Source organism: Anarhichas minor, unplaced genomic scaffold (assembly GCF_050575085.1).
Source record: "Anarhichas minor isolate MPS153535 unplaced genomic scaffold, ASM5057508v1 ptg000033l, whole genome shotgun sequence".
NCBI lineage: Eukaryota > Metazoa > Chordata > Actinopteri > Perciformes > Anarhichadidae > Anarhichas > Anarhichas minor.
Window position 1 is genome coordinate 9,111,580 of NW_027466479.1, and position 14,207 is coordinate 9,125,786.

A 14,207-nucleotide genomic window follows, 5' to 3' on the forward strand; every position below is an offset into this window, starting at 1 on the left:
TGTTGAGTTTTTAACATCAGTACTGTGCGCGGTGACAGCACTGTATGGCGGAGGTAAGTGCGCATGGATGGAGGGATGGATGGAGGGATGCAGGGAGGGCCGGGGGTGCCTGGCTGTGAGGAATCTAATCCCAGAGTTAATTGGCGTGACTGATGAAGACAAATTGATATGGGTCAGCTGAATCAGGGAAAAGAGGAAGGGCGATGGTGTACGGCGCACACGTAAAGATTAAAAACACGAGCACACGTCCAGTAGATAGTGAGTGAGTTGACTGTGGTGAGGAGTGCTGTTCTCCTAAATCAACCCGTGGCAGGGGGGGGGGGGGGGGGGGGGGGGGGCGTTTCACCTGTGTGTCAGTGCGGGGCTTGGAAACCCCGGCCCTTTGAACGCCGTCCCTCGCGGGGCCCCGCTAATTGAGCCAGATCAATTCACGGAGACGGCGAGCAGGTCGGCACAGTTGCCACATCAAAGGCATTCTAATAACTGCACACTGTGGCCATTACAGAGCCACATTTATGTTTGCTTCAGAGCCAGCACGGCAGCGGTGAAATTGACAGAGAATCCAGGCCTTCGCTGTTCTCTTTCAACACTACCATTTCGACACAAGGCTATTTTGGAGCAACATTTTGGGAACAGAACAGAGAGTATTCACACATACATAAATACAGCCGCTCTAAATTGTACTTTAATTAGATCCCTTTTTTGCTGCTACAGTGGAAACCAATAACACCACATGCAAAAAAGAGCCAAATGACAGACTGTAAGTGTTAGGCAGACACTGCAATAATACCCACATGATTCCTCTATCTGTGTAAGTTTCACACAGCAGCATCTACTGCAGGATTAGCTATGCGGATGCTGTCTGTTGCCAGTTATCCTTGTCCTTTCTCTTTCTCGTTAGTGATAAGTTTGTAACTTTGTTCACTAGTGCTGGCCGGCCTCCTGCTGTACAGGCCGTCTGAGGCTGGCAGCCCTCTCCGTTTCCGCAGTGTCTTTCACTCTTTGTCTCCCTCTCAACTTCATTTTTCTCACACTCTTTCCCAACCTTTTTGGCTTCCATCTTTTTTTTCTTTTTCCACTCCAGCTCTCACTGATTTCTACTTCGCCTCCGTTTCTCACTCCCTCTCATGCTCGCAGCTCGGCGGCACGTCTCCGCACTGCTCGGCGAAATAATTTACCGCACGCAGAGCTCCCGCGGATGATTGAAGCGTAATTAGACGGCGGAGACAGCGGAAGCCAACGGAGGTGCTCGGGAGCCGGCGCTCGTCAGATGGTCCGTCTCACTCTCACCGGCTTTGCCCTTCAAAACTATCACTTCTGCGGGAGGAGCAAGGGGGAGGGGGACTGTGTGCTCAGCCGGGGCGCAGCTACCAAATGACACATTGGCAAGTGATTGTATCTTTTCTTTTTTTTCCTTCCATGAGTGAGATCGTCTGCACTGCACTGCAGATATTTCAACCATTTCCTTCAATCGTGTCCATGTGCCTACCTTTATGCTGGGCGGGACAAAATAGTAGCGTCTCAGGCCTGTTGAAACAACACTGAAAAAACAGGGTCAACTCAATCCTAAAACTGGAAAATTGATTAAACTGACAAACTTATCTGCTGATTTATTGAAAACAAAACATAAGCAAGCCAAGCCAAGGGAATAGGGGATCAACAGGATGCCTATACGTAGGTAAAGTATGATTAGCTTTATGCTGTCGCCATTGCAAAGCGCATGAAGCTACGAGTACGAGCGGAGCGATGCATACACACTACGTGCTGACGAGCATCTTTGGGATGCTTGCGCGCTGTATTCCAGTGTGGAGGGAAATGAGCTGCGTGCGAGCGACTATAATCACGAGGACGCCCTTGTCGATGGCGGCTTCGGGGGGGGAGGAAGTGCTGATCGCCGCACTGCGCTCTGACACCATATGCTTCGCGAACGAACACCGCGGTGGATGTCAGAGGGGAAATGGCATGGCGTTCAAGGTGGCGAACATCGAACGGAGAGGTGAGTGATGCTGCTGAGAGAGCACCTGTATCCCCCAAAGTCTGTCCAATTATCCCGCTGTACTCACGATACAATGCATCTCCCCCTATTATGTGCTCCCCAGATTAAACCAATGCTTGGGGGGAGGGGGGGGCTTAGCTGTTGTCAGCAACCAACTGTAACGGCACCGTCAGCCATCCCCTTTTGATCATCGCCCAGAGGTCACCCTGTGTTGAGCCGCACCGTGGGGTCCTGGGTGTGAATGGAGCTAAGGCATCAGAGGAGTCACCTTTAAAGCATAATAAGGAGACTGCTGACTGACTGCAGACCACCCAGAGGGGGATCCGTGCTTCTCGCATGAATATAAATGTAATATTGACAGGAAATCTTCCCCGGGAGAGAGGAAGGAGAAGACAGGCCGGGGAGACGGAGCAAGTGAAAGGTAGTGAGAATAAATGAGAGGGTGCGGGAGGACCGAACACTCCGGTTCACTTCACACCGTTAAACCGTCTGAAGCATCCGCTGGTGACTACTGGTTGATGGGCCGGTGTGAGCGCTGTGTTATCATAAACATTTGGGATTCACTTCATGGAGGCACTTTAATGACGCTTTTAGCATAATTTCCCCCACTGTAATGGGAAGTGAAGGGCAAGCAGCGCCTTTCTGTCTGCCTGTAGCTTCTGTGAACCGTATAAATATTGGCCATTGGAACCAGGAGGCACACTGCACTGAGCCACCGCGGCTTCAAATCAAGGCATCGGGAAAAAAAACTCAAAATCAATATCATAGTCAAATGACAAAAAGCACCGTCTTTGTGTGACATTTGGAAGCGTGAAACTTACTAATTTCATGATTTTCTTTTTTTCTTCCAGAACAAAATAATAAAATAAATACAGTGGAAGGAAACAAAAAGGAATTTTAGCTTTGAAGGTAAACCACATGCATCTTCACAAGCATCACAGAGTTTCTGGTCCGATCCAAAGACAGCAAATGTCAGCTTCATGCTCATATTGGCCCTAACGTGTGTAACATCAAAGCAGGGCTTACATTGTCAGAATCCATATGATGTTACAGAGTTGTTTTGCAAATTCTTGGCTCTCCACACAGAGAAAGAGAGAGAGAGAAAAAAAAAAAGTAGAAAAGGACAGCTTTGTTTTCATCCGGGCTGTTATCAGCAGAAAGCCGACTGCAGCGAGGAAAGGGAGGGATGATTTCCATAAAGACTGGCTGTTGTCTGAAAGCAAGCAGCTGTCAGGCGGAATTACCTCTCCGACACAGACACCACAATCGAGGGCGCCCTTCCCATAATTCAGTCTGATTGGCTCAAGGGGAAAATGGCAGCCTGCGGAGAGTGAGGCGAGCGGCTGGTTGACGGGTTTGCATCGGCGAAGCTCGACGCGGCGTTTACCTGTTATCATTCTGTCTGCTCCACGCGTCAGTTTTCACAGTTCGGGAAAGCTACCTGAACAAAGTGACATGGAGAAGGGAGTCCACGGTGTGAGGAGGCAAATGTGTGCCTATACTCTCTCTCTCTCTCTCTCTCACACACATTTTTGTGTTATGGTTATGGTTTTTAGATGGTTTTTAGATAGACATACAGATGTCTTGACCTATTATCCTGCCATATATACAGTAGACCAAATAGTTGCTGGGGGGGGGGGGTCTGACTCCCCTAATTAAGACTTGGACCCCCTTACCTCTCCAGGTGACTTCGACTACCCCGAATTGTCATCGTATGATTCACACTCTGGTTACATCATATAGAACATTCTGTTAAGTACTTATCTGCCTTGCCTGAGAGGCTAATAGCTTAGCTTAGCATAAAGACTAGAAAGAGGTAGAAACTGCTAGCCTGGTTCTCCAAATACACCATACAAGCATGTAATAAACACTTACAAACTCTTGTTTGTTGAATCTTCCAGCATCCAGTCTTAATGCTAAGCTAGGCTAGGCTCTATATGCAGGAGAGTGGCATCAATAAACAAATCACCCAAAATGACAAACTAAACTATTAATGTAGGGCCATACTTATTTCCCTGATCTTTTAATTAACCTAACCAAGTAGTCTGTTGCATTTTCGTTTTAATTTTATTTACAACATTAACCTTGAAAACTACGACCGTAACCTGGGAGAGAATATTTAATAAATGATATAATTCCCTCCAAACATAAGAGAGAGTGCAGTTTAGTCTTAAGGGAATGTCACTTTGTAGGAGAGGTAACATGACCTAAATCAAAAACCTCTCAAATGTCTATTTGTTTGTGTGAATGTACACACAAAATAGAATCCTTGTGTACTGTGTATACAGGCACACACACACACAGATACACGCACAAACTTGCACTCACACAGATATACACTCAAACACACACACACACACACCTATGCTAAGTGCTCTTATCTGTGACTTGTGTAGAGGTGAGTGACAGGAAGGGAGGTGCAGGGGGGAAGTGTCCTTTAGGTATCTTAATTATGGCTCCTCTCCTCCCTCTCGCTGTCACTGTCCCCGGGGGAGGGCAAGACAAAAGGAAGGCAATGTTTCATCTCTGCTGCCTTGGTATTTCAAATTCCAAGGGGAGTAAGAGGAGAGAGACAGCAGGGTGTTACATCGGAGGAAGAAGAGGAAATCAAGTGACGCTTCCCTCTTCGCCTCGGTTTCTCTCTTCGTGCCTCCTATGCAGCTGTGCTTAAAATAAGGCACCTTAATAAAAGCGTTTTAAAGGCTGGGAAAAAAAAGGCGCAACTTGATTACCGTGACGGTTTTATTTAATGAGCGCAAAGCCTCTGGCTCCGACTTGCTATTCGTTTATTACTTTGTTGTGGAGAGATATATGTGACAAAATGGAGCTGGGGGAGTGAGCGAATGAGGCTGAATGCTCTTATTGTGGAAGTCGTCTGTGGTGTTGGCAATCGTCTTTGCGATTTACACCTTCCCCGAAGCGCACCTGGGCCTTTCATCCGGCCCCTGCCAGGGGAACGCGGCTCCGCCATGACGGAGAGGAGGGTGTCAGAGACACCTTGGCAGGTAGGCAGACACAAAGACGGCCTGCTGTTAATTATTGATGGGAATAAATTGCACTCGCTGCATATCTGGCAGGGGAACACACGGTGGATGGGAATACAAATGTGTTTTTACGAATGTGAAGAGGAAACGGCGATGAGGGGTTGGAGAGAACGGAGAGGGGGCAAGGTAGAGGACCCGATAGGGTGATGGGAGTGATACCTGGTAAAGAGACATCACAGAGACGGAGAGGGAGTCCATAAAAGCAAACTACTCCTTAATGTCTCTCACAAGTGTGATAAAAGCACAGAGCTCCGGCACAGAATGCTGGCCTTTCTATTTGTGTGAACAGAACAATGGATCATCACAAAAAAAACGAACTATTATACAGAAATGCTAATAGGAAATGATTTTGTGAATGTGCCCACACACGCACACCTATGCAAACAAACATCCTTAAAAAGGTCAGCTCTTTAGATTTGGGACGCCAGACCTCTCTCATGAACATATTGACTGAGAAAAGGGGAGCGATGCAAAGTAGGGGTGTGAAAATAAAGCGGGCAAAGAGCACGGGCGTCTTATCTGTATTCTGAGAGGCTGGCCTCTTATAAATATTGGAAGGAGGACACTGGTGGGGAGAGGAAACGGCCAAATGGTGCATTTGAGAAATGGCACACCTGAGCACCGCTCGGAATATCATCTCCTCCTGTCAGATCTCATCCCATTTGATCAGAATAATTGCCACCTTCATCGTTATCATCAGTTCTGTCATCTGCGCTGGCGCCATCGCCGTGCTCCGTCTCGTCGGGGCTTCTTTGGCTTCAAGGAGGGGGGCGGGGGTGGGGGTGGGGGGGATTTTCTGGATCAGATCAAATGCTGAGAAAATCACTCATAGTCATCAGCATATTCATTGCTTTAATGCTACTGACATTTTGCTCACCTATTCAAATATTCTGACAGCAGCAAATCCCGGGCTGGTACAGAAATAGCCTGGTTTAGCCATGTGGGCTCGTCTATCATAGATGTCCGGAGAGAGAGCCCCGCTGCGCTTAAAGTCTGTGATGAGTCTCGCTACGGCGGCAAGGGAATGAAAGATTTAGAAAAGACAGATGCGGAAAGGACGGCTGCTAGCCTGGACCGAGGGTCGACATACATTTATAATAGAACTGATGTTCTTTTGGGGACAACCAAATACGCAACAATCAACATCAAGTCCCAATCTTAATATCCGCAACAAGATTCTGAGGTTGAAGGGTGAATAAGCACACAACCCCGGCCAGTGTGTTCTTACTCAAAGCCACACCTCTCCATGTGCGTCTGTGTCTGTCAACCCGGCTCCGTTGTGCAACTCACCGGGGCCCTCTTTGTCCAACTGAAACAGCTCGTCTCATCTGCTTCCACTTTAGCGGGCTAATAACACTGCGCAACACGGGACGAGCGGCTGGTCAATCTTCAGCTACTAGGCGGGCCAGCTCACATGCTGGCACCCGAGTCCGTTTGCCGTGGAAGGACGCCACGGACGCACATGCTCCCACGGATGACCAAGTCCACGTGACCGCTTGAAACGAGGGACCCGCATGCAGGACAAAGTCTCGATGCTGGATTGTGCGAGACTGCAGCTTTGCCCAGTCACAGAGTGCCGGTAAGATAAAACAGACCGCACAGGCACCGCAGTCGCCTCCCAGCTTGTCATATAGCCATACAAACGCACTTATAAGCCCACATTTAAGAGCCTTCTTGTATTAGAGTGAGCGAGTTAGTCATTAAACAGCAAAGCTATGCGGAAAATTACTTTCTATAAAAGTGTGTTTATGGACAAAACCAGTTTTGGGGAGCTTTCCGATCCATCAAAGTCTATGAAGTGTGATAAGTGCACAGTATTAAATCCCCGGAGGGAGCGAGACGCGCAACAAAAGTGCTAATGATAATGCAAGGGGAAGTGGCGGCGCTAAGTTGTTTTTAAACACTCCTTACCTTGGCCATTTGGGCCTGCACCCCAGTGGCTTTGAGAGACGACACGGCCTTCTGTGCTGCAGCTGGGCTGTCAAAATCCACAAAGCCATAGCCTGGAGAGAGAAAAGAAGGGAGGGAGGGAGGGAGGGAGAGAGAAAGAAAGAAAGTCAGGCATTAGTAGAGACGAAATGAAGGCCGATGACTAACAAGGAGACTGACAGGCACTTGGTAATTGTAGCAGTAATAAGTTGGTAACATGACTACAGAGGCTGCCAGTTCTCATATCTGGTGAGCACTACATTGTTTGATAATTAGCGACACTGACGTTCATAGGGGGATGCTATGCATCTTAATTAGTAGCATGGATGAGCGATTTAGCAATAACAAACCCCAGCACCCTGCCCACCTCCACCTCCACACACACACACACACATACACACAGATACGCAAACAAAAACACACGCGCGCCGAGTAGCGTGAGAATCAAGAACACAGGCCATCGCTGTTCTTACTTGTAGGTTAATGACAACTCGTACGCATGTTCGGAGAAGTCCGTGATTAAAGGGACAATGCACGCATGTGCTCATCTTCATACTCGTTCAGCCTTTTGATCTTCTGAGGCTGTGACGTTGGCCGGCCCACATCGTGCTCCTCAACACCCGGCGTATTTAGCACAGCCTCATTTCACATCCTGCGTAATCCTCTCCTCGGTAGCAAATCTATTAAAGGTCGACAGCGTGCACCAGAGATGCTGCCGTCTCTCTTACATACACATAAACACTCATCTTTCTCAAACGGAGCCTTTCTGTCCACCTACTTATACCGTCTTTGTCCCTCTCCAGTCTCTAAAACACTCTCTCTCAACGTCTCCCCCCCCCCCCCCCCCCCCCCAGACATTACCAGCCACCAGCCCCCATCTGGAAATCCATCACCAGAGGAAAGCGGAAGGGAATGAAATCTGCGGCTGTGATTTATGAGTTATTGTGATCCCGACGTTCTCCGGGATGTATCGGAGACGGGGGGGTCACGTCTGTGTTAATTAAAATTTGGTGGCGGATTAAAAGCAGTCAATGGGTGCCCTATGATCCACTGTTTCAGAGGGAAAGTGTAATTAGAAAAGGATAATGGGTGTGAGGCAGGGGGCGGGGGGAGGCTGGCTGCTGTGGTTACCCCATCATGTCACAGACGACTGCGCGCTAACACGCGTATGAGCACACGCGTGCACGTTAACGCCTCACTTTCTCACCCTGCGTTTTTTTTTCTCACAAAAAATTTAAAGAAGATCTCACTTTTTCAGACATTGTAGGTGTGTGTGTGTGTGTGTGTGTGTGTGTGTGTGTGTGTGTGTCTGCGTGGTGGTCGGTTGGCGGCGAAGGAGTGTGGAGCAATGTGAAAATGATAACCTATGGCGGAAGAGAAATCAAGTGCGAGGGCTGATTAACGGCCAGCTGTTAGAGGGGGGCTGGGAGGGGCGGCTCTTTAATTGTGGAAATATGAAGAGCGAGAGCGAAACGATTCAAATGGAGGCGGCAGTCACGCAAAAATGTACCCTTTCTTTAAAAATGTATTACTTCTTACAGGAGACACCAGGTCGACAGTATGTCCAACTATTATATATACATGAATAAACCTAGAAAGCAGCTCATTTAATATCATATTAAATGCAATACATTTATCTAATACAGTATTTCAAGAAAGCAAAACTTAACTCACATCAGAGTTTATTAAAAAAGGCATTTTAATTTGGAGGGTCGCCTTCAATCAAATAAGAAACCGGTCTATTCGTGCCCTATCTAACCATGCAGATCATTAGTGGATTTCCTTTGGCCAGGTTTTTTGAGATTTTTGAGATTTCCTCCCAAATACAACTGAGGTGAATTGAATTTTGGCTTTGGTGAAACCGAAAGCGTGGATAATCCATCCACCACACTTTGTACAAGCTATCATCATCACATCAAGTGTCTTTGTTCGATTTTGGGCTACCACAAAATGTGCCTCGGCACAGACTGAACTCTAGGAACCAAAATATACAGGCCAAAATAAATTCCCTCTTTTGGTGTTTTGATGATGATGGCGGTGGTGAGGAGCGCCGTGTCAAGGGCAATCCATGTGGGTAGTGTTTTCTTGGAGAGTTTTTGTCACTCGTTTCTCTAAATCTACTGTCTGCAGCATTTGAGTAAGGCCGACTGTTTCGCATCGGACTTTGTTCCACATTAGGCATAACGCTGAATACAATCTATCAATCCATACATGGAAACAACACCGTTGGTCTTTCCGTAAACTCCTCACGGAGCCCACTTGAAATCAATTTTCGTCCAGTACATTTCTGTCAGTCAGCAGAGGAAAGTTTTCCGGCCACCAGTCCTCCCAGACTGCTGAGGTTTTTCAGTGAGAGTGAGCTCTGGTGGCCGTGAAGGCTTTAGCATTTTACTCACATCATTGTTGTTCACTGACCCCTCTCGTATGGAACCCATTTTATGTTCAGGGTTGTCCCTTTAATTTGTCACATGTCCGTGTTTCTCTGTTTAGGCGGTACAGACATGTTGCTGTTGAATCTTTTAAATGCAATTCAACGCTGTGAGCACCGCAAAAAACGCCTTTCACCTCAGTTCCACCGAGACGGAGGCAGAAAACCCAGAGATGGATCTACCTGCATGGCTACACACGACCAGAGGTATAAGCGCTTTTTTGTTGTTGTTTGTAATTTGGGTGATTTGGGTTTAAACAAAACGGACAAATGATTCTCTGCAGATCTAAGAACATATTAAAATCACATCAAGAGAACCACACCGATTGTTACCGCGGCCCTCTGGGCGACGGCTGGCTCTCTCTAATAATCTGAATATACCTGGGACCCCCCCCCCCCCAATTACAAATTTAATATTCACCCCACTACCACCTGGAGTGCACTTATCAAACTTTCAGCAGGATGAGGATTTTAGAGAAGGCTGACCTACATTCAGACAGCTCTGAATGGATGAAGAGGTGAGGGGGAGGCAGGGAGAAAGAGAGAAAGGGCGGGTTCAAAAGAAAGGCAGCGTGAGGGAAGCTATCTGGAGTCAGCTGAATGCACCGAGGAGGGCTGGCTCGACACTCGGCTGTATAGCTGCCTCCAGTAACAGTTCCAGTTTGCTCTTCCCCTGTGCAGTTACTGTAGCAGAAATATATACGCATAATGATTGTATAATGTGGCATGTTTGATCCGCAGCCACGGGGCAAAACTGTTAAAGGCTTGTTTTGTTGAAATAAAACATAATCATTGAGAGACATGGAGACAGCGTGAGTCTATTTGTGCTTTTATCAGACAGAATGGCTGTGGAGGTTATGGGACATTCTGAATCTTTCTGTGTGTGTGTGTGTGTGTGTGTGTGTGTGTGTGTGTGTGTGTGTGTGTGTGTGTGAGCTCCTCTGCTTCAATACTTGTGACAGACCATAGACGTTAAGTGGCTCATCCTCACAGTTTAAAGAGCAAAGTGTAGGTTTACACGCTTCAGATATATTCAGATTTAGGATTTTTTTACCTTTCTTTTTGGTTATGTGTCTTAGCAACTTAAGACACAAGTCCCATTAATAGTCACTGTCTGGGAGGACCCACTGTGCTGTTAAGTCTGCATTCCACTCGGATATTGGACACCAGCTAGCTTAGCTTGCTTGTGTCACCTCTGTCACTGCAGAATAAATATGACTTAAATGCTTTTTGGTCATTACCAGTTGGACCAAGTGTGTATTCTGCATAGACCGGTCTCTTAGCAAACATTTATTAACTTCAGTTCAACTTTGAGTTGTAGACATTATAAGCACAGTTATAACTGTAGTATCACTATGATTACCCAGAGTAATTTGGAAAATGTGAGTTATTTCTACTATACAAAGGAGTTAAAAAGCTCAGAGACCTGGTCCACTCATATTTACCTGAAATCTCATATCGCTGAATACAGAAGCAACAACATGAATCATCCAGTAGCAGCTCTTTCTGTTGAATTTTGCCGGGATTGAAAAGGTGTGAATCCCCCGTAGAAGAGGTGATTTGGATGTTTTGCTTTCAAGGACGGAACCCTATTGGATCCACCGCCACCTCACAGATTGAATATTGATTATGACTTCAAGGGTTTTCTGTAATGTACCTCTACTTATTAGATATTTAGATAAAGTTGTTTATGATATCAGCTAGCGCATGTATCATTTTTGCGATACATCTATTTGAAATATACTTCATACTTCTGTATATCATTAACATATACAAGCAAAAGACTGTATGTAAAATTGAAATATCCATATATGGTTTGAGACATAGTGGCTCTTGTAATTGAATGTGAAGTATTTTGATTGGCTGCAGCTCCAGTCGCTGTTGGTTTAAAGTTTTGGATTAGCTGAAGGTGTCTTGATTTATCCAGTGTGTACGGAATTACCAGGTACTGTGTCTACGTGTGTGTGTGTGTGTGTGTGTGTGTGTGTGTTTGTAGGTCCCGCTACTGTATTTATGTTGTTTGGTTTGTCATCGAGCAGAAGAAACAGCCTATTGAGTTGTGAAGAAGAAGCGGGGGGGTCAAGAAACACTACACTCCATTGAAAACATCACATCTCACACGTTTTTTTAACAACACCCGCACTCGCACACGCACACACAGAGGAGTGTGTTTCCTGGAAGCAAGTACATGCTGTCCTCCTACTGTATTCAATGCGGCTTCCCATCTTAAGTGGGATACAGAGGGCAAGGTGTTGCTTTGAAGCCTCTGCAACAACACAAACATCCAATCGATAGCTGTCACTTAAAAGCGGCTCAAAGTGACTGACTGCATACGTGGCCGCTGATAATGGTGTGCAGCTGCACACTAATGTGCGCACGCACACGGTGACTCGAGCCCACATACACACACACACACACACACACACACACATACACACACATGGGGTATGTACAGACACACAGACTGTCTCTCTGAGAGGAATAAAGAGGACATGAGCTGCCATATCATATTTCCTGGTCTGGCTTTAACAGGGAGCCTGTCAAGATAAAAGGACCATCTTCAATCAGTTACTACAGGATGGTGCTATGCTACCACTGCTTCTACTGCGGGCCCACTGACTGTGCTCGCATGTGTGTGTGTGCGTGTGTGTGTGTGTGTGTGTGTGTGTGTGTGTGCGTGAGGCAGGGCGCTCTCTAACGGAGGTGTAGGACTACAGTATAGATGATGCCACCTCGGGCTACGCTCAGCACAAAAGTCTTCCGTGGAGAGCGCAGATAAGGGACTCATTACAGTGCGTGTATCGACGTATCAATCATCCACGCATCATTCATGCGCCGTCAAATTATGCTAATCCTAATTACTTCTGGGGAAATTACCATTTTTTATCTGCTAATAGTCGGGATTGTTTGGGGTTTCCTAGCCACTACATCCACCACCAATTTCCCCCAATATTTTCACATTTTTCACATTCTAATATTCAGCGCTAATGATCTCATTTTGCACAGCATACAATGGAATAATAATGCCCTAAGTATGAATAATGAATCAACGGCAAGTCACGGAGCATTACAATGGCGAACGGGGCAAACAGTGTAATTGTTTACGTCCTTGTGAGTCATCAAGAGGAGGACTGAAGCTGCTGTCGCACATTGGAGATTAATCATTGCGGTTACACCAATCTTAATTCGTGGTTTGCATGTATAAAAGTAATTATGGTTAATGGAGGAGATAGATGCGCCGCACCATGGACAAATATGCATAACAATGCCTGTAATATGATTCTTATGATTCATGGTGCGGCCATAGCGCCGCATCACGTTCCATCTTACAGTACGTTCATTGTTAAAACCTCGCTAACATGTGATTTTGGATTTTTGCGAGTCAATTCTGTGTGTGCAGTAGCATGTGGTGCTGAAATGATTAGTCAATTCATACATTTGTTGATGAAATGTAAATTAATTGATCATTATTTTTCAGAATGGAGTCATTAATCAACGAAAAAAAGCCAAATATTCAGTGGTTCCCACTTCTCAAGTGAGACGTTTAGGGCTGCAGCTAACCATTCATTTGTTGATCGTTTTAATAATTCAGTTTATAAACCGTCAGAAAAGAGTGAAAAAAGAGCCCAAGGTGATTGAAATGGACTTTATAATAAATGTATATAATATAATAAACATTCCAAAACCCAAATATATTCAGTTTACAATGATCTACAACAGAGTAAAGGACACAATTCTCACATTTGCGACACTCGAACCAGCAAATATTAGATTTTTTCCGTGATGAATGACTAAAATAATGACTTGATCAATGAAATGGTTGATGACGATCAATTAATTGATGGCTGTCAATCAATTAAGAGAGTGAAATGTTCTGTATTTTTCTGGACTCATTTAGACTAATTGATTAAGTGATTAATGATATAATAAAAGGTGAACAAATAATACAAATATTTTTTATGTAATATAAAATAATTGGTCTCTGTGGTCATTAAGGAAAATAAAGTTTTGACCTCACAGAAACAATTCAAAAAGAAACCTCCATACATGAATGAAGAGAAGCTGTAAAAATATGTTACCGCTTGCACATTTATAGATGTCTCTGGTCAGTTTGGGGGTTTGCCCAGCCTCCCTGCCCTGCAGGAGGGGCGGGTGGTGCTTGTGTGATGCCGCGGTAAGCTGTGCAAACACTGACGGGGGGGGGGGGGGGGGTGTTTAAATAGCGAGATGGCATCCATGACTAACTGCGGCCAAGTCCAGACCGCCGTGGTCACACTCCAAACCCAGAGGAGAGCATCCTCGCTGGCACTGCATTCCTCTGTCCTTCTCCATTCATCCTGCACCACCAGTGGTGACTGATGATACATTTTGTGGCTACCCTCCACTAAACTCTGGTGTGTGTGTGTGTGTGTGTGTGTGTGTGTGTGTGTGTGTTTGTGCCTGTGTGTATGTGAGGGTAAGTGAGTAAACAGGGCAAGACCATAAATCTATCTTTCAGTTGAAGGCTCTCCCAATGAGAAACATCTGCAAAACACACACACACACACACGTTTATTTTTTACTTTTTTTACTCATTCATTCATTCTCTCATGTGCAATATCAATATCAATGCAATGTACGTATGTGCAATATAAACCCTTCATATTTTCTACCTCATACTGTATGTGTATTAATATCCAACCACTCATTCTGATTATATTGTATTTGTAGCTTTTGTTGTTTTGTTGTGATTGACTTATTTATTATACCTTTACTGTTTGACTATCTATTGTACTTGTTTTGTTTTCTGCTGACGTCTCTTGTTGCACTG

The 14,207-nt window shown here is 45.6% G+C and overlaps 1 protein-coding gene across 1 annotated transcript in view; it reads right to left on the bottom strand.

Annotated features, from left to right (window-relative positions):
* LOC142965343 (RNA-binding motif, single-stranded-interacting protein 3-like) overlaps positions 1-14,207 on the bottom strand; it is a 256,699-nt gene that overhangs the window by 113,222 nt on the left and 129,270 nt on the right. The window contains exon 6 of the mRNA XM_076106256.1: positions 6,952-7,043. Within this exon, the coding sequence (XP_075962371.1) occupies positions 6,952-7,043 (92 nt within the window). The remainder of the gene's footprint in view (positions 1-6,951; positions 7,044-14,207) is intronic.